Below are 25,174 nucleotides of genomic sequence, written 5' to 3' on the forward strand. Positions count from 1 at the left end.
TGGTTGATTAGCATAGCACTTCTGAGGTTTATTTATTTTTTAATCCAATAATACAATTTATTAATAAAATGGCACTACTGAGATAATTATATGATTTTTAATAGCCCTACTGAAGTACGGGTTTGATTTAGTATAGCTCTACTGAGGCAAATGTTTGATTAGTATACTTCAACTGAGGTAATCGTTTGATTAGCATAGCACTTCTAAGGTAAATGTATTATTACAATGGCACTACTGAGATAAATATATGATTTGAATAGCCCTACTGAGGTTGCCCTACAATGTTTGATTAGCTCAACTATGGGAAATGTTTAAATAGCATAGCTTTACTGAGGTAAATTTATTAATAAATTATCACTACTGTGATAAATATGATTTGAATTGCCCTATTGGGGTAAATGTTTGATTAGTAAAGCTCAACTGAGGTGAATATTTGATTAACATAGCACTTCTCTGGTAGATGTTTGATTAGCATAGCACTTCTGAGGTAAATGTATTAATAAAATAGCCATTCTGAGAAAAATGTTTGATTAGCATAGCACTTATGAGGTAAATACATTGATTAAATGGCCATACTGCATTAAATGTATGATTAGCATAGCACTACTGAGGTATTGACAATGCCCATACCAATGTTCATCCTATTTCTTCACTTCCCCTGTTAACCCTGTCTCTTATTACACCTGTTTAACTCCTCACTACCTGAGCTCATGTCATCATATTCTGATTAATACTGTGATCAGACTGTTAAATAATATATTCCAGAGACAGATTATATCTGTTCAGTTTTATATATTTTACTTCAGTCCTGGATATATGGAGTGCATTATTAGTCTCACGACATGTTGTAATATTGACTGACTTACTGTTATAGTCTGGTAAAAATCTCAGTTAGAGGTGTGCAATTTTATGTCATATGCCATAATATCACCAAATAAAATTTTCTTATATAATGTGCATTATGACACAGGAGTTACGGTACCTCTTAAAATAAGCACTGCATTCATTTACCCATTGTCTGCTGGCATTTGCCAATATGTCATGTTCCCTTTTGTTTTGTTTCCCTTTTATCTGGGATCTTATCAAACACTTTAAATAAGATAATGCTTTATTAGTCCCACAGCAGAGAAATGTAGTGTTTGAGAAGCAAAGTAATAATAAAGCAGACAGAAGCAGAGAAAAGTAATAACTAAATAAGCTAAAAATATCAGGAGAATGTGTACATCAATATTTACATTGATTGCATTTGAAAATAATTTGTATTGCATGTCATGAAATATATTATAATTCATAATGTATAAACCAGCATTTAGGCAAGTGGTCGTAATGTTTTGGCACTTTGGTGTGCATTCTTGTTATGTAGCCTCAGCGTTGTGTCTGCTGATGGAGGGGAGGAGGAGTGGAGGGAGTGGTGTAAGGAGCTGACGGAGGAGTAGAGGGTGATATGGAGGAGTTGAGGGATGGAGTGGAGTGTTGGAGGAGCTGACAGAGGAGTCAAGGGAGGGATGGAGGAGTGGAGGGGAGCGGTGTAAAGAGTGGAGGGAGGGATGAAGGAATTAAGGAGTGGACGGGAGTGGTGTAAGGAGCTAACGGAGGAGTGAAGGGAGGGATGGAGGAGTGGAGGGGAGTGGTGTAAAGAGTGGAGGGAGGGATGAAGGAGTTAAGGAGTGGACGGGAGTGGTGCAAGGAGCTGACGGAGGAATGGAGGGTGGGATGGAGGAGTTGAGGGATGGAGTGGAGTGTTGGAGGAGCTGATGGAGGAGTGAAGGGAGGGATGGAGGAGTTGAGGGAGGGAGGGGAGTGTTGGAGGAGCTGACGGAGGAGTCAAGGGAGGGATGGAGGAGTGGAGGGGAGCAGTGTAAAGAGTGGAGGGAGGGATGAAGGAGTTAAGGAGTGGATGGGAGTGGTGTAAGGAGCTGACGGAGGAGTGAAGGGAGGGATGGAGGAGTGGAGGGGAGTGGTGTAAAGAGTGGAGGGAGGGATGAAGGAGTTAAGGAGTGGACGGGAGTGGTGCAAGGAGCTGACGGAGGAATGGAGGGTGGGATGGAGGAGTTGAGGGATGGAGTGGAGTGTTGGAGGAGCTGATGGAGGAGTGAAGGGAGGGATGGAGGAGTTGAGGGAGGGAGGGGAGTAAGTGCTGGCTGATTTTCATGATTAATTTGGTTAATTCGAATTACAGTTTTAATGGAATATCGAGCTGATGGAGGATTTGAGAAGTGATGTAAGGAGTGGAGGGGGGGATAAAGGAGTTGAGGGAGGGAGGGGAGTTAATGCTGGGCGTTTTTCACTATTCATTTGGTTCATTTGAATTACAGTTTTAATGGAATATCGAGCTGATGGAGGGATGAGGAGTGATTTAAGGAGTGGAGGAGTTGGTGAGTGGGTTGAGGAGTGGTGGAGACGCTGGTGGAGTTGGTGGAGGAGTGGTGGAGGAGTGGTGGAGGAGTGGTGGAGGAGCGGTGGAGGAGCTGATGCAGGGGTTGAGGTGGGTTGAGGGTGGTGTAAGGAGTGGAAGAGCTGGTGGAGAAGTGGAGGAGTGGTGGGGAGTGATTGAGACGCTGGTGGAGGAGTGGAGGGAGGGAGGGAGGGAGGGAGGGAGGGGATGAAGGGTGGAGGAGGGCAGGGTGGGGCGGACGAGAGGAACAGAAATAAACTGACGCTTCCTCTGGGATCAGTGGGAGAAACAATCTGCCTCTACAGACTTCCTGACCAGAACCAGAAACCAGAGAGACCACCAGTCCCACCATCACTCCCAGATCCTGCTCTGTTTATTCATCTCTCAGTACCTAAAAACAAAGCTTTACAGGAGAACTCCACCTAATTATTAAAATTCTCTCCAATTCTGATTCCATTCAGTGCATCAGATGAACTCAATCAGGTGTAAAATAAGTTTTGGGGACTTTTATTGTAGTAAAACATGATAAAAGTTCTTATCTTTGATGAGCAGCACACCTCCGTTCTCCCACAGCGTTCAGAGATCCAGAAATTTTAACACTTTGTACAAACACCCTTCAGACTGGGAGATACGGGGAATAATTTACCCTGATAAATCACTTTTTACACCGTTATCCAGCTCAAAGTAGCTCCACACCTCCTTACTAGAATCCAGAGAGTCCTGATATTTAAAACGAGGCATTAATAACTTAAAAAGTGCAGAAGAAGCTTATTAAACACCACTGTTTACATACATTGTTGTTGTTGTGGATTTGTGGATACATTGTCTTCATAATAAATATTTGTCTACAATAGGCATTGTTAAAAAACAAATGCTGTCAGTGCAGTCAGAGTTGCACATTATATTGTTTTAGCAATGTACTCATGCACAGTAATCACAGGAGGTGTATAATATCACATTTAATTAGAAAGTTGATATTAATATTTTGACAAGTTGACTTTTGTTGAAATCTGGTAAAAATTCCTGTATGGCCGTAGGATTTCCTCTATTCACTATTCTGACTGTGGAAGATTATTTACAATAGAGCTTTTCACCCCATTCCCACTCTGATTCAATTCTGTTCAGATTTGAACTGTTTAATTGTGGATATAATTTTGAGAATTTGGGGGGAATTCCAGTGTGTTTCTCAGAACAGTAGCAGTCCAATCCCATGAAGCCGTTTCCTGCGTTGTGTTCTGGGCGGGTCCGGTGTTTCCTGTGTTCATTGTAGTGAAGGAGCTGCTGCAGAACCTCAGTGTTGTGTGTTTGTTCACATATATAACAGTATAAAGAAGTATTTTAGCCAGTTATGCTAAATGGCACAGAGTGGATTGCAATAGCTGAAGAAAAAAAAGGGTATAATTGCTTTATTATGCTATTATATTATCTTTATATCAGTGGAATTTATCATCTTAAAATGACAGTAATATAATTTATCGTAAATGTTATTATTGTGACAGACCTTGTCTGGGGTGATGGATATATGGAGGGAGATAAGGGTGAATAGATAATTAGTTAGATGTATAAATAAATGCATGGTTGGAATAAGAGAGCACTTAAAAATGATGAGTTTCTTTGATTTTACCAAATTAAAAACCTCTGGAATATAATCAAGAGGAAGATGGATGATCACAAACCATCAAACCACCAAACTGAACTGCTTGAATTTTTGCACCAGGAGTAAAGCAGCATAAAGTTATCCAAAAGCAGTGTGTAAGACTGGTGGAGGAGAACATGATGCCAAGATGCATGAAAAAGCTGTGATTAAAAAACAGGTTTATTCCACCAAATATTGATTATTTCTGAACTCTTAAAACTTTATGAATATGAACTTGTTTTCTTTGCATTATTTGAGGTCTGAAAGCTCTACATCTTTTTGTTATTTCAGTCATTTCTCATTTTCTGTAAATAAATGCTCTAAATGGCAATATATTTATTAGGAATTTGGGAGAAATGTTGTCTGTAGTTTATAGAATAAAACAACAATGTTCATTTTACTCAAACATAAACCTATAAATAGCAAAATCAGAGAAACTGATTCAGATAATGAACTCTTATTTTTTTTTTCCAGAGCTGTATGTATGTGTATATACTATTTTTGAATAATGGGTTGGTGGATAGATATACAGGAAAGCATGGTTTGACAGATGGGTAAATAGTAAAAATGGAATTAATAGCTGCTGTGTTTGGAGGTTTATCTCCTGAATGTGATTAAAATCAGCTTTAAAGTCCTGAGTTAATGTTCAGCAGAGGTCTGCTCTGGATCTGCAGGCCCTGAGTTCAGTATCTCAGTATTTCTGGACTGTGGTTGGTTCTGCTTTCCATCATCATAAGAAGTGCAGAGCATTAAATGAGCTGTCAGACTCCATAACTTTCCTGCGCCACCACCATGCTAATCACTGCTAGTCACTGCTAGTCACTGCAGTGCTGTGAATATCCACCCAAATAGTAAACTACTGTATACTGAATTATAGTGTGTGTGTGTGTGTGTGTGTGTGTGTTTAGGTCTGTCCTGACTGCTGGAATGTGTGGAGTGTGTGCTGAGTGATGTAGAAGTGTGTGTGTGTGTTCAGTGAAGGTTAATCTGAGATATTGATCTGTGTATATTCACTTTATATGTAACTCACTTCCCCCTTACTCACAATACCTCATTTATTCAGAGTGTTGAAATAGAGAAGTGTGTGTGTGTGTGTGTTGCAGTCATGCTTTTTTATTTTGACAAAAATCTGGTTGAATAAGTGAAATGACAGAATAGTCTTTTTTCTGTAGTTAGGTTTTTTTTCAGCAGGGTTAATACTGAGGTAAATGTATGATTAGAATAGCACTGCTGAGGTACATTTAAAGTTAGAATAGCTCTGCTTAGCTCGGTTTATGAATAGAAGAGCTATACTGTGGTAAATGTATTGGTATAGCACTACTGAGGTAAATTCATGATTAGAAAAACACTGCTGAGGTAAATTTAGATTTAAATAGCACTGCTGAGGTAAATGTATGACTAGAATAGTACTGCTGGGGTAAATTCCTGATTAAAATAACAATACTGACGTACATGTATGATTTACAATAGCTCTGCTGTGATAAATGTATGATTCGAAAAACACTGTTGAGGTAAATGTATGATTAAAATAGCAATACTGACATAAATGTATGATCAGAATAGCACCGCTATGGTATATTCATGATTAAAATAGCAGTACTGAGGCACATGTATGATTTAAATAGCAATGATATGGTAGATTTATGATTAAAATAGCAATACTGAAGTAAAATCATGATTCAAAAAGAAATACTGAGGTACATTTATGATTAGAAAAGCACTGCTGTGGTAAATTTATGATTAGTCTACTGGGATATTAATATAAATATATATATATATATATATATATATATATATATATATATATATATATATATATATATATATATATATATATATATATAAACACTTATAAATTGACCTTTAAATTAATCTGAACTTGAAGCAGTGTGTTGGTGGAAAGTAATCAGACTGGTCTGCTGTAGCTGTAATCAGTGACCCTGTGGAATCACTCCTCTCAGGGTGAGGTCATCTCTCTAAAAGTGCTCTGATAGTGAGAGAGTGTGTTCAGACACACTGCAGATCACACACACACAACTCCTAACAGCTAATGATGTATTCACTCAATTAAAACACACGCTTTACACACTTTAGTTAGTTTAGAATAGTAAAGATTGGTGTCAGAAGTGGTTCATTTAGTGTTTTAATGTGTTTAAACCCCGCCCACTGAATAGCAGGGCTGTACTGTGTATTGTTAGATCCCACTGTTCTGATTGGATAAAAAGTAAATGTTTTTTTTTTGTTCAGATTGTGAGAAGTATGATTGTGTTTTTATGCAATGACAATATTTTCCTAGAATATTTTTTATTTGCAAGCACATTATACATACATTTTTGTAAAGAATTGCTATATAACATGGGATTGCAGATAAAGGGTAAAGGGTTAGCTTTTAGCCTAGCACAGAATTCCACTCATGTCCAGGTATTTTTGATCATTTCTACGATTTTAAAAGACCTTTTATGGACTTTTTATGCACAAAGTATTGGAATATCCCTCTAGACCACACCGTTGCTTCTTATGTGAATGCTGATGTATTTATTGTATGCTGGAGAAAGATTCTACTACAATAATCAGGCACTGGTTGAAATACTTTTAAAATCATAATCCATTGATTTAAGCTATTTTTAATTTTAATTTTATTGGTTTTAATGTTATAAAGTTAAACCAGGGTGTCAAGGAGGGATAGGTGATATGGCCCTAAAATAATTAATTAAATTAAAAAAATTAAAGTTTTATTTAGTGTAAATAATAAACTGCCTTACATTCGATAGAAAAAAATATTTTGCAAACAGTAAGAATACCCTGATTTTGTATCAATTTTGTGTTAATTTTGTAAAATAATAAAAGTGTAACAAAATAAAAAAATCTAACAAATAAAATGTAGTAACAAAAGTATAACACAAAATTAAAGTTCAGCATGTTTATTCCTGCGTATAAACTGCAAATACAGTTTTTTTTTTTTTTGCAGTTTTTAAGTAATTCTTTGCAAATTATTGTTGTGTACAATATGATATGGCCCGCGTCTCGTCTCTCTGTAAGTTATAAATATATATATTTGGGCATATACTGTATATACATGTAAAATATATCACATATCTGCATTGCCCCAGAAATCCCACATCGGTGCATCTCCTCTGTTTACCATAAAAATTACTATTTTCTAATAAGTAATTTCTTTCTTTTATCCCTGACAGAAGTTGCTGAACCGGCTGAACTGAAGCACTTCTTCGATCAGAACTACTCCCACATTTATTATGTGTTCTTCGAGAACTTCGTCAGCATCGAGGTCATCCTGAAACAGAAAGGTGAGTCTGAACACAGGTCCTGTAGTGTAGCAGTGGGACGAAAAATTTATTTTGGGATATAGCGCATCATTTATTTGTAATAAATTATCGATACGTGGCGTCAAATATGGATCAGGCCGGTGGATTTGGTGTTTTACAGAGAGCCCTTTCCCCCCCCACAAAATCCAGCTCATATGTTATTCATTCATACTAGAGACAAAACTAGACATTTTAAAATTAATGAAAAAACAATGGAATAAAAATGTAAATTCTCTAAGCTCCGCCCCCAATTAGACTAACTAAAGCTACTTACTGCTTCATTACTCCACATGGTGGCGCTATAATCAAATAAATGGAGTAAATAAACGTGCTGTAGCTGTAATGCTCACCGTGTGCAATATCTATCTCACTACAAGTACTGTGATCCCCTTATCACCATTTGTGCAATATGTTATATATATATATATATATATATATACACATAAAATTGTTTATTTAATTTTTAAGTATCTTTATATATTTCCTGTAATTGTTTTTGTATATATAGTTTTATTATTATTTGTTTATATTTTTTATGACCTGTTTCTCTGTTATTTCCTCTGTAGTGCTGTAACATTGTAAATTTCCCCATTGTGGGATTAATAAAGGATTATCTTATCTCATCTGTAAGTAATATTGGTTTTAAATTCTGTTAAATTGTATAAAAATGACTGATTCTGTTTTTTTTATCTGCTAGGTCACAAATCACAAAGGGAAGAGCTGGACTCCATTCTTTTCATTTTTGAGGTAAAAAAAATGCTGGTAGTTTTTTAAACACACACACACACACACACACACACACACAGTCACCCCGAACAGGTTTACACTCTTTATCTGATTTTAATCTCAAACCATGAGGATCCACAGAGAAGCTGTGTGAGAATATTTACAGTACAGTGCAGAGAATTTAGTCCTCAGTGAAAATGAGAATGAAAATCTTCTCAATACAGTATTTTTCACACTATAAGCTGCACTTAAAATCCTTTAATTTTCCCCAAAATCATAAGAGCTCCTTATAATCCGGTGCTAATCAGGTATTATGGAGCAGTAAAGACACTCCACTGAAGTACAGAGTTATACAGGAGATTCAGTGAAGTTTCTCCAGCACTAAGACTGGAGCAGTATTAGCATTAGCTGCTACATGTAATTTCCGTGTTTACAGATGAGTATTATCGGCTTGTAGCCTGCTATTAATCCTGGCTAGCACTGCTGGAGCAGCATTAGCATTAGCCATTAACTGAGTATAACTGTATATCTTTTTGTAGTCTGTGTGTTTACTGTGTTAAAACAAGCTATGTGGGACAAACCGCTAGCTAATATCAATATCCCTGGCTTACCAGAACACTCAGGATTCCTCAGTTTACCGCTGTTGGGCTGCATTTACTGCTAACCACTAGCGCTTAGCCGCTATTGCTAATTCTCCAGCCTTAGTGCTGAATAAATTTGAGAATCTAAGCTTACTGTAAATAAATGGAAGCACTTTACGCACCCAAATAAACAGTTTTTAGAAGAAAAATCTGTGTAGATTAACATCCAGCGCTTATTTAACTTTCAAGGAAAGTAATTTTATTTATTTCTTTTGTTACAGTTTTGTTTACTTAGCTTAGCTTCGCTTAAGTTAGTCAGGTAAACCCCCAGTTTATGTTTTTGTTTGTAGCAGAGATGATCTGGCTGGTGCCACAGATATTTTTATATTTGGTAGAAATACATCATTCATATAAAATGTGAAAAGCTTGAAATGATTGAAGGTAAAAGTGTGGTTTTGTGTTTTTGTTTTACAGAAAATTTTACAGCTGTTACCAGAGAGAATACACAGACGATGGCAGTTCCACAGCATCGGTATACACACACACACACACACTACATACACTGCACACACTCACCGTGTCGTCAGACATTACCACTGTACACTGTTATACTGGTGCCTGAGTTCTGTATTGAAACATTGCCTTTATTAACCATTAAAACCCTACAGACGGATTTTCCCTCCAAAATCTCACCTTGTGTTCTCAGCTTAATTACTCAGGAATCCCTTCACTCATAAACATAATCCATATATGGTTAGAAAGGGCGGAGCTTACTCTTTCTAAAAATAGTGATCACATCCCAGTGCGGTAAAGCTAAATCTACAAGAAACCCATTGAGAAAAACACCTAAAAAAGTGAAAAATCTCCTTCCCCAACCAATATTATTTACCTTTAGCGCTTCAAACTTATTTATATGATGTTTCAAACCAAATAATATCAGTAAATAAAGACTCAAAAGTGTCCACAGAAAAAACAGTGTGAAACTACCTGCTTTACTCAAACTAAAGCTAGGTATGGTGTGCGCACTACTTTATGTAGTTTTTATTAGATAATTAGTTATTTTGCACTAAATTATTTTTTTTATTTATTTAGACTAAAAAAAAAGTTTTTCTTTGAGTGTCCTGATTAAAATACTGAAAGGTATAGCCTGCTCTGAGTGTCAGGTTTTTAGTATCTTCATGTATCCTAGAGGTGTGATTATTGATTATCAAGAAAATTTACTCCACCTGATGCTGTTTCTCCATGTATTTCATCAAAGTAATAATTAATAAACCATGTAATGAACTATAATCAATATTCTTATGCTTTATACTCATAAACACTCTAGTCACTCTAGTCATTTTTGAAAAGATATCTTAGGTGTGAATATATTTAAAGTCTATACATTCAAAAATAAGTAAAATAAATAAAATGGGCGCTTGGTAAAAAATTGAGCAAAACATGATCAGTTCCAGGTAAATATAACAATTCTGCTTCCTTTTACATTTTAAATGATGATATTTTTGAGCAGCCGTATGTCTTCTGGAGTAAAAGAGATCAGGGCATGTGTCTGTCTGATATAATTACTGTGTTATAAGACCTGTAAGAGGAACTGAAAACAAAAACAGAGAAAAAACACCAAAACAGACTAGAGTTCAAAGGGTTAAAGAGCTTATTGGTTAATAAAGGTCAGAGGTGGAAAGTAATTAATTACATTTAGTGAAGTTACTGTAATTGAGTAGAGTTTATGAGTAATTTGTAATTTTTAAAGTAGTTTTTAAAATAGGTAATTTTACTTTTACTCAAGTACATTTTGACACAAGTAATTTACTTTGTTACATTGGAAAACTCCCCATTACTGAGTAAAAATAAAACAATTGTCTGAATTAAAAACAATAATGTCAGCTTTCAAAACTTCCACATCAAACCTGAGAAAGCATGTGGTGGTGAGTATTTTTATCATTTTTAGATGGGTACTTTTACTTTTACTCGAGTTGGTTTTTTAGATGGGTACTTTTACTTTTACTCGAGTAGATTTTTAGATGGGTACTTTTACTCGAGTAGATTTTTAGATGGGTACTTTTACTTTTACTCGAGTAGATTTTTAGATGGGTACTTTTACTCGAGTAGATATTTAGATGGGTACTTTTACTTTTACTTGAGTAGATGTTTAGATGGGTACTTTTACTTTTACTCGAGTAGATGTTTAGATGGGTACTTTTACTTTTACTCGAGTAGATTTTTAGATGGGTACTTTTACTTTTACTCGAGTAGATTTTTAGATGGGTACTTTTACTCGAGTAGATATTTAGATGGGTACTTTTACTTTTACTCGAGTAGATTTTTAGATGGGTACTTTTACTCGAGTAGAATTTTAGATGGGTACTTTTACATTTATTTGAGTAGATTTTTAGATGGGTACTTTTACTCGAGTAGATTTTTAGATGGGTACTTTTACTTTTACTCGAGTAGATTTTTAGATGGGTACTTTTACTTTTACTCGAGTAGATTTTTAGATGGGTACTTTTACTTTTACTCGAGTAGATTTTTAGATGGGTACTTTTACTTTTACTCGAGTAGATTTTTAGATGGGTACTATTACTTTTACTCGAGTAGAATTTTAGCAAAGTAAAGGTACTTTTATTTAATTGCAATTTTTCAGTACTTTTTCCACCTCTGATAAAGGTGCACATCTTTGTATCACACCTGAACACAGGTATAATCTCAGATAATACAGATAAACTCAGTCCAGTTGTTTGAACATTGTCTTTAATTATTGCTCTTTATTTTTTAAGTTTATTTGATTATTTATTGTATAATATTTTAGATGTTATCTGATTGATTTTCACTGATTTGAAAATGGTGGTGTGTTCTGTTCCTCTGCACTGAGTTCTGGTGTCGGTAGGAAACACAGACCACCGACAGTAACGCAGAGAGAGCCAAGGATCCGGACCCGAGCCCCCCGGCCCGATCTGACCGAGAACTCTCACACTCCCTACGCCTATATATCGCTTTATACACTGTGTGTGTTTTTATAGCTCTGTTTCTGTTCTTATTAAAGATTGAGTGTGTTTGTGTATGTGTTTTTTGTGCAGGCCTCATACTGAAGAAGCTGCTGCACACGGGGAACTCCCTAAAGGTACTAGATATTCACTCTAGAACCAAATAAAACATACAACAGACAGGTTGGTGAATGTTCTGGATTAAGGCTGGTTGTCTACGGTGTTTCCTGTGCGAGCGCCCTATGCCGCTGTGCACGTTTATACTTGTGTGTAGTGTTATTAGGAAAAATATCACAATACCTCTTTATTTAAAAAAACGCCACAATACCCCACACACATGGGCTTCTCTACACAGTGTTTAGAATCATTGATTCCAATCTGCACACATTCCTGATCCGATTCTTAACACATTGTAGAGTCGACTTTACACTGAACCAATCATAAATGTTCCTTAAAAGTTCCTTAAAGCGTCCAAACGCCACACAGATCACGTGATAATTTAGGAAATATTAGCAGATTTTAAAGTTTAAAAGCCTCACAGATTTTAAACGCCTTATTTTCACTTTCTTCAGCTTTTCAGAGATCGAGTAAATCAAAACACCGAACAATAACAATAAATGTTCTTTTCTTAATCTTTAATTCTAAAAGGGAGCAAGTGTGGGGGCGGGGCTGAGGGCGGGGTGGATGACATCACTGGTACTCAGATTTTATGATTAAATTTTCTGGAAAACATATGTTCTTATTTGAAATGAAGAATAAACATCACAAAACAGATCAGTTTAGTTACCGTATATTTTGCAATATAAGGTGCACCAGATTATAAGGCGCATTTTATGGTGTCACAGTGTTTTACTTCTAATTCAGCAGGTCTTGCTAAGTTAAGTAAACAAAACTGTTTAGCAGCAGGCTACAGACTGATAAAAAAGGTGAAAGAGCTAGTGCTTAGTGCGGTTAGCAGCTAATGCTAATGCTTAATTCCTGACTGTTAGAATTCATACGTAAGGAGCACTGGATAATAGGCTGCATTAATTTTAGCGAAATAAATTCTGTTATTTCAATCATTTCTGATGTTAGGAGGTTGTAGTGATATTATTTCAGTATCAGTATTGAGATAATTAGGCAGGTATCGTATTTAAAATCAGAATTTAATTGTATTTAATTGTGTAATTGTATTTATTGTGTGTGTGTGTGTTACAGATCCGCAGGGAGGGTGTACGGCTGTTCCTGCTGTGGCTGCAGGCTCTGCAGTGTAACGCTCTGAAGGAGCAGCTATGGATCTTCGCTGCTTTGATCCCAGGATTCCCGGCTCCACCCCAGTCCGACCTCGGCCCCCGGACCCTGGAAAACATCATCACCCCCACCCTCAACCTGCAGGAGGGTCAGTGCGCACCTGTATACACTAGTATATCAATTACATTACATTACATTTGGCAGACGCTTTTGTCCAAAGGTACTTAGAATAGTGATGTACATATAGAGTAATAGAAGTTCAAGGTAAAATATATCCTCCCTCTAAGAATTGGGAAACCCTTTACTGGATTCATCATCAGAAGAGTTAAAGTTTAGTAACCGAGCTGCTGCTGGATAACTAGTGTGTTAACTTTTTTTTTTTTTTTTTTTATAATTTTATTTTTCCCCATTTTCTCCCCAATTTACACGGCCAATTACCCAACCCATTCATTAGGACTCCCCCTATCACTAGTGATACCTCAACACACCAAGAGGGTGAAGACTAACACATGCTTCCTCTGATACATGTGAAGTCAGACACCGCTTCTTTTCGAGCTGATGCTGATGCTGTAGCATTACCGAGCAGCATCACAGCGCTAACGCTCGGAGGAAAGTGCAGCGACTCGGTTCTGATACATCAGCTCACAGACGCCCTGTGCTGCAGACATCACCCTAGGAGTGATGTGGGGAGAGAGCGCCATCTACACACACGCAGGGAGCAGGGCCAATTGTGCTCCCTCTGAGCGCTGGCAGCTTAATGGTAAAGCTGCATGAGGTGATTCGAACCGGCGACCTCCTGCTCATAGTGACAGCACCTTAGACCGCTGGACCACTCTGCGCGAACTAGTGTGTTAACTTAATGGGTGTATTTTATTGTATATCTTCAGAAAGGGTGGAGATGATTCATAATTTATCTATTATTGTCCATTTCTTAATTCCTCTGTGATCGGGAGCTGAAATTAGAAAAAATAAAAATAAAACATTGAATGAGAATGAGAAGGTGTGGCCAAAATTGTGTAAAGGTGAATTTTAGATTATATAATACCAAAATAACTAATCAAAAGGAAATGATAATTATTTTATCGTTAATTTGTTTGTGTTTTATTTGTCATTTTAGCTCAAGTGACGCCGGAGGAGATCAGTCCTCTGGTTCTTCCTCAGTCTGGGGATAAAGCTCAGGAGGATCTGACTGGATATTTTCTGGAGGCTCTTCTCAAATACATGGTAAACCAGGTACTCCCCCCTTCCCACTAACACAGCTAATGCTAATGCTAACGCTAAAGCTGCTGCTGACGCTGAACTGGATCTGCTGAGACCTGCCCGAGCAGGAGCTGTACGTAACCCACAGACAGATTTAACCCTTTACACTCTACTGACATGTTAAACTGCACACCTGCATTATAGCATACCGCTAATCATTAGCTTCTACATAATGATCAGATTAATCACTAATAATAACTGTCTGGAGATCAGGAGATCAGTAATAAACATGCAGTGCTGGTCAAACATTTGGAAATTACTGTCTGAAAATGTATTTTTTTTATTTTAGAGCTAGTTTAGGACAGACATAAGGGTAATGCAGGCTGAAGAGTGATACAGGCTGAAGAGTGATACAGGCTGAAGAGTGATACAGGCTGAAGAGTGATACAGGCTGAAGAGTGATACAGACTGAGGAGTGATACAGACTGAGGAGTAATACAGACTGAGGAGTAATACAGACTGTAGAGTAATACAGACTGAAGATTAATACAGACTGTAGAGTACTACAGACTGTAGAGTACTACAGACTGTAGAGTACTACAGACTGAAGATTAATGCAGACTGTAGAGTAATGCAGACTGAGGAGTAATGCAGACTGAGGAGTAATACAGACTGAAAATTAATACAGACTGAGGAGTAATACAGACTGAAGATTAATACAGACTGAGGAGCACTACAGACTAAGGAGCACTACAGACTGAGGAGAATATAGACTGAGGAGTACTACACACTGAGGAGTACTACACACTGAGGAGTACTACAGACTGAAGAGTAATACAGACTGAGGAGTAATAGAGACTGTAGAGTAATACAGATTGTAGATTAATAGAGACTGAAGAGTACTACAGACTGAGGAGTACTACAGACTGAAGAGTAATACAGACTGAGGAGAATACAGACTGTAGAGTAATACAGACTGTAGAGTACTAGAGACTGAAGATTAATACAGACTGTAGATTATTACAAACTGAGGTGTACTACAGACTGAGGAGTAATAGAGACTGTAGAGTAATACAGATTGTAGATTAATAGAGATTCTAGATTAATAGAGACTGAAGAGTAATACAGACTGAGGAGTACTACAGACTGAAGAGTAATACAGACTGAAGAGAATACAGACTGAAGAGAATACAGACTGAAGAGAATACAGACTGTAGAGTAATACAGACTGAAGAGTAATACAGACTGAGGAGTAATAGAGACTGTAGAGTAATACAGATTGTAGATTAATAGAGACTGAGGAGTACTACAGACTGAGGAGTACTACAGACTGAAGAGTAATACAGACTGAGGAGAATACAGACTGTAGAGTAATACAGACTGTAGAGTACTAGAGACTGAAGATTAATACAGACTGTAGATTATTACAAACTGAGGTGTACTACAGACTGAGGAGTAATAGAGACTGTAGAGTAATACAGATTGTAGATTAATAGAGATTCTAGATTAATAGAGACTGAAGAGTAATACAGACTGAGGAGTACTACAGACTGAAGAGTAATACAGACTGAAGAGAATACAGACTGAAGAGAATACAGACTGTAGAGTACTAGAGACTGAAGATTAATACAGACTGTAGATTATTACAAACTGAGGTGTACTACAGACTGAGGAGTAATAGAGACTGTAGAGTAATACAGATTGTAGATTAATAGAGACTCTAGATTAATAGAGACTGAAGAGTAATACAGACTGAGGAGTAATACATACTGAAGAGTACTACAGATTGAAGAGTACTACAGACCATGGGCAGTGTGAAAAAAACACCAGTAGACTATGAGTAGAAGTATGATACATATAGAAAAAACATTTTGCATTGCAATTTGTTATGTAATCAATGGTATGTAAACAATGTAAAGGGTAATTTCAGTATTGCACATGTATTAATAGTGATATATATCATTATTATCAGTCAGTGTGCCCAAACTTTACTCAGTACTGCCTCTGTCTTCCCGGCCTAAACCCCCCGCTGTTTGTTGGCTGTTTGCTCCCCCCCCCTCCCCCCCCTCTCTCACTTTACACAAAAGCTCCTCGCACGGCCTGCCTCCACCGCCTCCAATAGTGCAGGAAACCCCACACTGCTGTGAATAAGACACACAACTGTTCATCTGAAATCCCCTCCCTGCCTCTAATGATATTAAAGAGCCTGTATTATACAAATCTTTATACTACTGAAAACAGAAGAGTGAATATTTGGAAAATAGACTAAGTTTTAGAATAAAAAAAGTCCAGCATTTTAAACATTATTATGCAGAAAATTAAGCGACTCCCCTCTTTATATTCAAAGTTGGTCCTATTATAGTCTGTTACTCTGGAAAGCAGCTGCTTTCTTACCCAAAAGCCACAACCAGATTTAACCCCTTACACTCCACTGACACGTAAACCTGCATACCTGCATTATAGCATAAGGCTAATCATTAACTTCTACATAATGAGCAGATTAATAACTATTAACTCTCTTGAGATCAGGAGATCAGTAATAAACATGCAGTTCTGCTCAAACGTTCAGGAATTTCTGTCTAAAAAAAATTATTTTTTAGTTCTAAAGCTAAAATTACAGACTGGGTAATGCAGACTGAAAAGAAAAGACAGTAACTGGAGGTTATGTACAGGATTATAGCCATGATGCTAACATCAGTACAGGGTTAATGACTGTACAGATTAAACTGAATAGAGACTGAATTTCAGTGTGGACTGAAGGGTAAGATAGATTAGTGCAGTGGGAGGTATACACTTAAGAGTACTGTATTTTCCGCTATATAAGGCACACCGGATTAAAAAATTACATTATTTTTAAGTCAAACGAGCGCTGGATGTTAATCTACACAGATTTCTCTCCAAAATACTGTTTATTTATATATAAAGAGCTTCCATTTATCTACAGTTAGCTTAGATTTCCAGATTTCCATTAAAGCTAGCCCCACAGTGCTACATTGAGAAACCCTGAGTGTTTCGGTCAGGGCGATATTAGCTAGTGCTTTTGGCGATTAGTGTGTAATGCTAATGCTTCTCCAGCAGTGCTAGCCAGGGTTATAAGTAGGCTACTGTTGGATAAACTCTTTTCTGAATGGTGAAAGAGCTAGCTAGTGCTTAGCGCAGTTAGTGTGTAATGCTAATGCTGCTCCAGCAGTGCTAGCTGGGGTTTGAAGCAGGCTAAAGTTCGATATACTCACCTGTGAACAGCAAAAGAGCTCACGTGGTTAGCAGGTAATGCTAATGCTGCTCTAGTAGTGCTAGCCAGGGTTAGAAGCAGACTACAGTCCGATATACTTTCCTCTGAACGGAGAAAGAGCTAACTAGCGCTTAGTGTGGTTAGCAGTGATGCAGTGATTGACTTGTGTGGAACTCAAAATGTTTACGTGAGCCATTTCGCGCAAAAAAAGATAAAAGAATTCTGGTTCAAATGAAGCTGGAAATGATTAAAATGTTAGTTTAAATACTTTAGAAATTCACCAACAGATTGGCATCTGTGTTCATGAGTCTACAGTCTGTAAAACCATGAATAATCAGGATGTCTATGGAGGACACCACGAAAGAGGAGCAACTAGAAGTTGGGTGATGCAACAGGACAATGACCCAAAACACTTAAACAAGTCCATAACAGAGTGTGTAATAAGACCTAGATCTAAAGCAGTTCAGCAAAGAAGACGTGAATATTCATAATTTATTTTTTGTTATTATTTTAGCCACATTATATAAGTCTATACCCTTGACTTATACGAAGGTCGGGTCACGTTTTTGACGTTTTCAGTGCTGGTGTTTGAGAGCTGTGCTGTGTTCTGATAGGCTAAGAGTCTGGAGTGGAGGTGTAAAGAGAACCATGAGAAGGGCTTCGCTTTCCTCTTCGCCAACTTCAAGAAGTTTTATCTTCCCCACATCTTCCCCAACTTCTCCAAAGAGACCAGCCTCTACAACCCCATCCTGGGTAAGAGAGAGTCACCATTCACTATAGTTCAATTAAACACGGTGAAATAATGATTTATAGAATAAAAGCCCTTAAAATGCTAAACTTAAATAAAACAGTGTAAATAATGGAAACAAAATAGTGTTTTAAAAATGCATATTTTAACGTCTATTTTTATTTTTCTCTCCTTTTCTCTCTTTCTATTCCCCACGTCTCTCTCTCTTTCTTTCCTTTCTCTACCTCTCTTTCTGTCTCTCTTTCTCTACGTTCTCCTACTCTCACTTTCTCCAACTCTTTCTTTCTCACACTCTGTCCCTCTCTCTCTCCCTCTTTCTGTCTCTCTATCTCTCTACATTTCTCTCTCCCTCTCACTTACTGTAACTGTCTTTCTAACTTTTTTCTCTTCCTCTCTCACTTGCTCTAACTCTTTCTTTCTCTATCCCTCTGTCTCTTTGTCTTTCTCTACCTCTCTCGGTCTCATTCTTGCTCTCTGTACCTTTCTATCACTTTCCCTTTTTTCCTCTCTCTTTCTGTCTCTCTATTTACCTTTTTCTCTGCCCCTCTTACTTTTTCTAACTTTTTCTCTCTCTCCCCTCTCTCTCTTTCTTTATCCACTTCTCTTTGTCTTTTTTTTCTGTCTCTACCGCTCTCTCTGTATCACTCTCTTTCCCCTGTGTCTTTCTGTCTCTCTCTCTGTCTACCTTTCTCTCTCCCTCTCACTTTTTCTAAATCTCTCTCTTTCTCTCTCTGTCTCTCTACATTTCTCTCTCCCTCTCACTTACTCTTTTCCCCTCTTTTTCTTTCTGCCTGCCTCTTACTTTGTCTAACTTTTTCTCTCTCGCTTTTTTTTCTCTCTTTCTTTCTTCACCTCTCTTTGTCTCTCTATATTACTCTCTACATTTCTCTCTCTCTCTCTCTCTCTCTCTCTCTCTCAGATGTTCCCCCTCTGAGACCAAAGCCGTATTATGTGGTTATAAAGCGAGACCCGGAGACGAATGAAGCTTTATACTGCACTAAAGAGAACTTCCTGAACTCCAGAGTGATCTTTATCCGCTGGCTCGTCTCCTTCTGGCTGGAGCCCAGAGCCACCTCCGGCTCTCACATCCCCGGAGTGGAGGGAGAGAATGTCCCAAAGAACATCCAGGTAATTCACCATCATTGGAATTCGCATCCTTCTGATCCAAACAAGTTTATTTTGGTTCCTTGTCTTCAGTAAACTTGTTTTCAGGCTTTCTTGTGCATCAGCTTCAGTAGAGGCTACCTTCTGGGAAAGCGCAATGCAGACAGAGTTGATGCAGTGTGTGCAGGGCATACAGTCTGAGCACTGCAAGCTGACCCCACACTTCTTCAATCTCTGCAGCAATACTACATGTCAAATTTTTAAAGCCAACCTTTGTATATTACGCTGAACATGTGGACTCAATGGGAAGGAATGTTCTTATTGTTCTTATAGTGTTATGATTCTTCTTCTAGCCTAGACTCCTAGAATCTTTATGTGGAGCAACAATTCCGTTTCTCACATTCTTAGAGAGTTCTTTGCCATGAGGTGACATGTTGATCCTGTGGCTGTGTGTTGAGAAAAAAGAGATATTATTTTAAAAGAGATACTATTAATATAATGAAATATTTATAAATATATTGTATGTATGTGTTCCAGAGGGCAGCGGCGGGTCTGGCGGGGCGGGTGGAGGACTCCGGGCCCCGGCCGGATGCTCTGGAGGGGGGAGGGGTCTGTGGGGAGCCGGAACAGTCCCACTCCAACACCAGCACCCTGACGGAGCGAGAGCCCAGCTCCTCCAGCCTCTGCAGCGTCGATGAGGAACATCTCACGGACATCGAGGTGGTCCGCCGGGTCCTCTGCTCCTCTCGCACCAACGTCAACTTCATCACCGAGATCTTCAGACAGGTACCTGAACTCACCTTGTGTGCATTAAAGATCTCCTTACGCTAAAATCCACTTTTTCTTTTTCTTGTTGTTAGTGAAATACAGCAGGTCTCTGAGTTGTTTATGATGCTGCACATGATGAAACTCTTCCTCAACCTCTTCCTCATTCTCTGCAGCAGCTAGTAAAAGAAAATATTCAGAAAAACAAAACTAGTCGATCAGGAAAAGCACCGTGTCTACATCAACCCGTGAATTAGTATTCATGGCCCCGCCCACCTCGGCTCGGGACCGCCCACAGACAGAGCTGAAGCCAGGCGGTGACACAGTCTCGTCAGATAGGAGATAACTAACAGCGCTAGGAACAGCATGCAGTTCATTCCTGTGTTATTTGTGCGAATAACACATCAGTGTTTATATACTTTACCCAGTAATTCAGAGCTAAGAAACAAATGATTAGAATTAGTCTATGGAGGAAAAACACCACCAGCCAGGGGCGCAGATGGAAATTTTGAACTGGGGGGGACCAAGCTGTAAAATCATATATATATATATATATATATATATATGCTGCAATAAACTTTAGAATATTCACTTTTCTGATCAACACTAGCCATACTGAAACTGTTATTGGTCTGGTATGTCAATATGTCCCCAGTGCCATCTGCGCGCATTCTTACACCATGATGCCAAATCACTGACAGCCTACAATTCCATATCACACACCAAAACTTCATGCCCTCTGCAAATTTTTATTTTAACATTTGCTGATATCAACAAGATGAAAAATCTCAATCTCAGCACAGAAACTTGAAAAAACTGAAAGAAACTGTATTATAACAAAAAATCTAAGAACCTATGTGCAAAAATAATAATAACAAAATAACAAAAAATAACAAAATAAAATTGAAATGATTCACAAACATGCCTTCATGTAAATGATTATAAGATTATAAGAACCAGAACAAATGCTTACTAAAATAACATCATAATAACATCATACATAAAATCAATGGAGAGAGCCGCTGCATGCCTCGCTGCATGCCTCGGTGCATGCCGGGTTGCGTTGCGTTTAACGCAGCTCCGCCCTCCGGCTCAACTTTATTCAAATAAATCCGGCCGCCGCACTGTGTCCAGTCCAGCCAATCAGGGAAAAGCAGGCTGCGTCCAGCCAATGAGGGAAGAGCAGGCTGCGTCCAGCCAATGAGGGAAGAGCAGGCTGCGTCTTCACACACACACAAGCCTCTTACACACACACACACACAGAACAGGCGCCTTTCAACCACAGAAGAGAAGCTGAAAGCGGCAGAATATGGATTTATAGAGCTATAGGTTACAGTGAGGTTGGTAAAAAAATATATATATATTAAACTTATGACTGTCTACTTCTGCTGCTTCATTTTAATTCAAAAACGAGCAAGGAGATCCAGCGCAGCGGATTGCGTTGAAAAAAAGTGCCAGTGGACACGTACCGTAAGGAGCTGGTAACTGCCTGTGTCTGTAGTCTACAGGCAGTTACCAGCTCCTTAGAACCCCGGACTTGAGAAGGTGCGTTAAATTTACATTGGAACTGGAACACGGAGCTCCGAACAATGTAACCTCTGAACTGAACGCTTCCTAGTTTAAAAACGATGGCATTGTGGAACACAGAACTCCACAAACGTACAGTTAATTAAATTAAAACCCCAACGTTTATGCTTGTAGATGCTAGATTTCGGATGAGGTCACTATAAATCTGGGGGGCACATGTCCCCCCCGTCCCCATTGCCATCTGCGCCCATGCCACCAGCCAAGTACATTTGAGATAGGTATGTGTTTAGATGTTTAGATCAGATCTGTTTACACTAGTTAAAAGTAAAAATCCACCCGGGGTTTTGTTTGTTTCAACTGCCTGTGCGTGTCTGCTGCGGCTCAGCCAGCAAAACTCAGCCCGGGGTGGATTTTTACTTTCTGGACCTGGACTCTACCCACCTCTGTGTGTGAGTAACTATAGGTTTAAATAGGATCTCCGGTGGATTTGGTGTTTTACAGAGACTCTAAGACTAGATCAGTATAGGCTGAACTGCACTTAGCAGGGCATTATTATACATGACATTGATTATTAATAAACTGTTGTGGATTTTTGCTGTAGTTCACTTGAAATTACATTCACAACAAATTGCAGCTGTCAGCCCAATGCTAGCTAGGCTAACAGACTGCAGATCTTGCTGGAAATGCTAACGGCTAACTGTATTTCTGATCTAAATGAATCTCTGTTTTTAATAACAGATGGGTGTGTTTGTGCTGGTTAGTGTTTGTAGATCCTGTAGTTTTATAGGATCTGTGGATTATGATTATAGTTTACTCCGGTCTGTAGTTTATACCTTTTAATACCTTTACAACACCAGAATGCAGCTGTGGGTGCTAATGCTAATGCTAGCTAGGCTAACAGACTGCTGGTGTTAATCTGTTCACCCCTCGGACGCTGAATTACCTACAAATATTACCTGTATCTGTTTTGCTGTTTTCTAAAGTGAAAAATCTCCAGATAATTTATATTTTTCTGTAGATAAACAGCTAAAGTTACTCAGTTAGCCTCAGACTGAAGCTGCTGGGGGTTCAGGGTAAACTGTGGAGCTGGAATCCGGATCAGTGATGAGTTCGATGTGTTTCGTGTTTAATGTTACGGCGGGTTTATTGTTCAACTCAAGCTGTGGACTGGAATATGGATCGGTAAGTGGATCGGCCTCGCTCTGCCGATATCAGATACATTAAATTATGTCAATATCAGCTCCGATACCGATAATGTATCGGATTGGTCCCATCTCTACTGAATATGTGTATTTGAGAAGATTTAAGTCGTTTAATTGTTGTGTATTTGAAATCGTATTATTAAATGTGTGTGTGTGTGTGTGTATGAAGGCGTTCCTGCTGCCGATGTGTGAGGCGGCGGCGATGAGGAAGGTGGTGCGGGTGTATCAGGAGTGGATCTCTCAGGAGGAGAAGCCAGTGTTTATGGCGGAGCCGGAGGAGGAGGAGGAGGAGGAGCGCTGTATGGGGAAGGGGGACGGACCGGACATACAGCCAGAGGTCAGCAACACACCTAGCCTAGCTGGCTATGTGCCTGTATGATTACGTCCTTACGCACTGGCGTAGCCCGGCTACGGAGGCTGATTGTGTTCAGCTCTGCAGTGACCTGAATAATACATATCACTATACCACAAAACTGATATCATCTTTATTGAAACACTCTATTCTTATCGCGAGAAATACCGATATCGAAATATTGTCCAGGCCTAAGACTACCCTTACAAAAGGTTTATAAATTAGTGTATTAATTATTATTGATTAGGTTGTAAATGCTTTAAAAACAATTGATAGACAGTTACAACATGTCAGTTGAAAAGGCAACAGTGATCTGTTGTTTGCTTAGTCATTTAATTTATAGCATATAGTTAAACATACTTACAAATATATATTAATATGATAATGATTATGTTTATGGAAAACACAAAGTAAGATCAGTATTTAGGAAGATCTGAGGTTTGACAGGCACATTTATAGCTCACTGTTGACATTTCTATTTATGTGTTGTTTATTAACTTTTATTTAACTGCTTATTAGTTTCTTTAAGTTTTTGCAACCTAATTAATAACCATTAATAAACCATTCATAAACCCTTTATAAATGTTGTCCTATGTTAAAGTGGTACCATTATTTCTATTTAAATATTCATTTAAATATATATATATATATATATATATATGTGTGTATGTGTGTGTGTGTGTGTGTGTGTGTTTCTGTAAAGGGTTCTGGACGCTGTAGGAACCCCGGGTGGAGTAAGGGTTCGGACAGTGAGCTGCTGGAGTACAGTGTAAATGCTGGATCTCAGGCTACTCTGCAGGTAAACACACCTGGACGGCTGGAAAAATACAATGTTCTGCGTTCTAGATTAATACTAAACTCATCCAAACTTTCCAAAAGGGGTCTATATATTGTACTTGGTAGATAACCTGTATTTGTGATGTTGTCCTTAGTTTAGAACTCTTTGTTATTGATCTAAAACTTGAAACGTAGTAAAAATACAGTACAGTATTAATAAAAACTAAAAGAGCCATTTTTAGTAGTTAACTGCATTAAAGGGGACATGAAACACTTCAAGTATTTAGTATAATTCACAAGATGTATTTTCACTCTAACAAATTTTATAAGTTTAACAGTTGTCAGTGAAGCGGAATTAAAATAATAAGCAATCTAAATGTCATTTTTTTAAGTAAGGGCAGCGCCATCTTGTCCCAGCGCTGAAAGTGACGTCACGAGGTTGGTTCTGGAATGCCTCACTACTATAATCTATGAGTCTACCGTAATTTAGATCCTCAATAGATAATAAAATCCAAAAAGGCACTTTTGTATTGTCCCTGTGTGTAGTAATACTGGGAGTAGTGAAATTTAATAGGGTGAGGAATGAGAAATATTTACTTTCACTTTCATACCTTCAGCGGGGCTCGCAGCGCTGAAGCGTGAGAATCCTCCGGTTAGCTGCAATGCTAGGGGTTAGTGGCGAGCACTTTCTAGACCAGGACTATGTGGAGGAGAGGGGTTTGAGTCGGGAGCATTAGCGCCGGATAAATAAGCTGCAGTCCGAGGCTTTTTTCCTCGGTTTTTTATTTTTCCTCTGATCAGCTGGGATGTACAGACCGTCCGACTGAGGGTAACGTTACTATGAGAGCGGCAGCTGTACGAGCCGAACGGAACGAGCCAAACAACGCGCTCACCCAGCAGAACAGCGAGAGGTACCGTTACCGAAAGTCTAGATAAGCTGACAATTTAAAGAGAACATAGCTAGCGTTAGCTACTTAGCTAGCTATCTTATTATAGCTAGCCAACGCTAGCTAACTAGCTAACACTAACTAGATGAAGCTAAGTACCCAGTAAGCCTTCTAACTTCTAAACTGAACGGTTTATCAACCAAACAGCGCCTGGGTGTTTCAATATCCACTTAAATCATGTTCGTTTCATTCAGTCTTAATAGACTCTGGACTTTACATGTTAAATAGCTAAATGTATATAAACTAGCTGGTTAACGGGATGGCAGTACCTGCTGTGGTCGCGCTGCAGGGTTCTGCACGGCTCCACGTAGAGAGAGAATAAACACTCCCAAAGCGTCTCTCTCTCAGAAAAGCATCTGAAAAGTTCTGCTCAGGTTTATACAGGAAAGATCTCTGAGTAAATGCTCCACGTTAGCCTAGTTTAGCTTTGTCTTCATCCATAATCTCC

The 25,174-nt window shown here is 38.4% G+C and overlaps 1 protein-coding gene across 11 annotated transcripts in view; it reads left to right on the forward strand.

Moving 5' to 3' along the window:
- The window catches only part of ralgapa1 (Ral GTPase activating protein catalytic subunit alpha 1), a 178,118-nt gene that overhangs the window by 1,133 nt on the left and 151,811 nt on the right, over positions 1 to 25,174 (forward strand). For 9 of the 11 annotated variants that reach the window (XM_049464047.1, XM_049464050.1, XM_049464051.1 and 6 more), the window contains exons 2-12: positions 7,226 to 7,336; positions 8,052 to 8,101; positions 9,136 to 9,193; positions 11,736 to 11,779; positions 12,840 to 13,020; positions 13,990 to 14,105; positions 17,919 to 18,057; positions 18,972 to 19,180; positions 19,694 to 19,942; positions 22,820 to 22,987; positions 23,706 to 23,801. In XM_049464047.1, the coding sequence (XP_049320004.1) occupies positions 7,226 to 7,336; positions 8,052 to 8,101; positions 9,136 to 9,193; positions 11,736 to 11,779; positions 12,840 to 13,020; positions 13,990 to 14,105; positions 17,919 to 18,057; positions 18,972 to 19,180; positions 19,694 to 19,942; positions 22,820 to 22,987; positions 23,706 to 23,801 (1,421 nt within the window). The remainder of the gene's footprint in view (positions 1 to 7,225; positions 7,337 to 8,051; positions 8,102 to 9,135; positions 9,194 to 11,735; positions 11,780 to 12,839; positions 13,021 to 13,989; positions 14,106 to 17,918; positions 18,058 to 18,971; positions 19,181 to 19,693; positions 19,943 to 22,819; positions 22,988 to 23,705; positions 23,802 to 25,174) is intronic. The other 2 variants (XM_049464049.1, XM_049464048.1) reach the window with 2 other exon arrangements.

Source organism: Astyanax mexicanus, chromosome 14 (assembly GCF_023375975.1).
Source record: "Astyanax mexicanus isolate ESR-SI-001 chromosome 14, AstMex3_surface, whole genome shotgun sequence".
Classification (NCBI taxonomy): Eukaryota; Metazoa; Chordata; class Actinopteri; order Characiformes; family Acestrorhamphidae; genus Astyanax; species Astyanax mexicanus.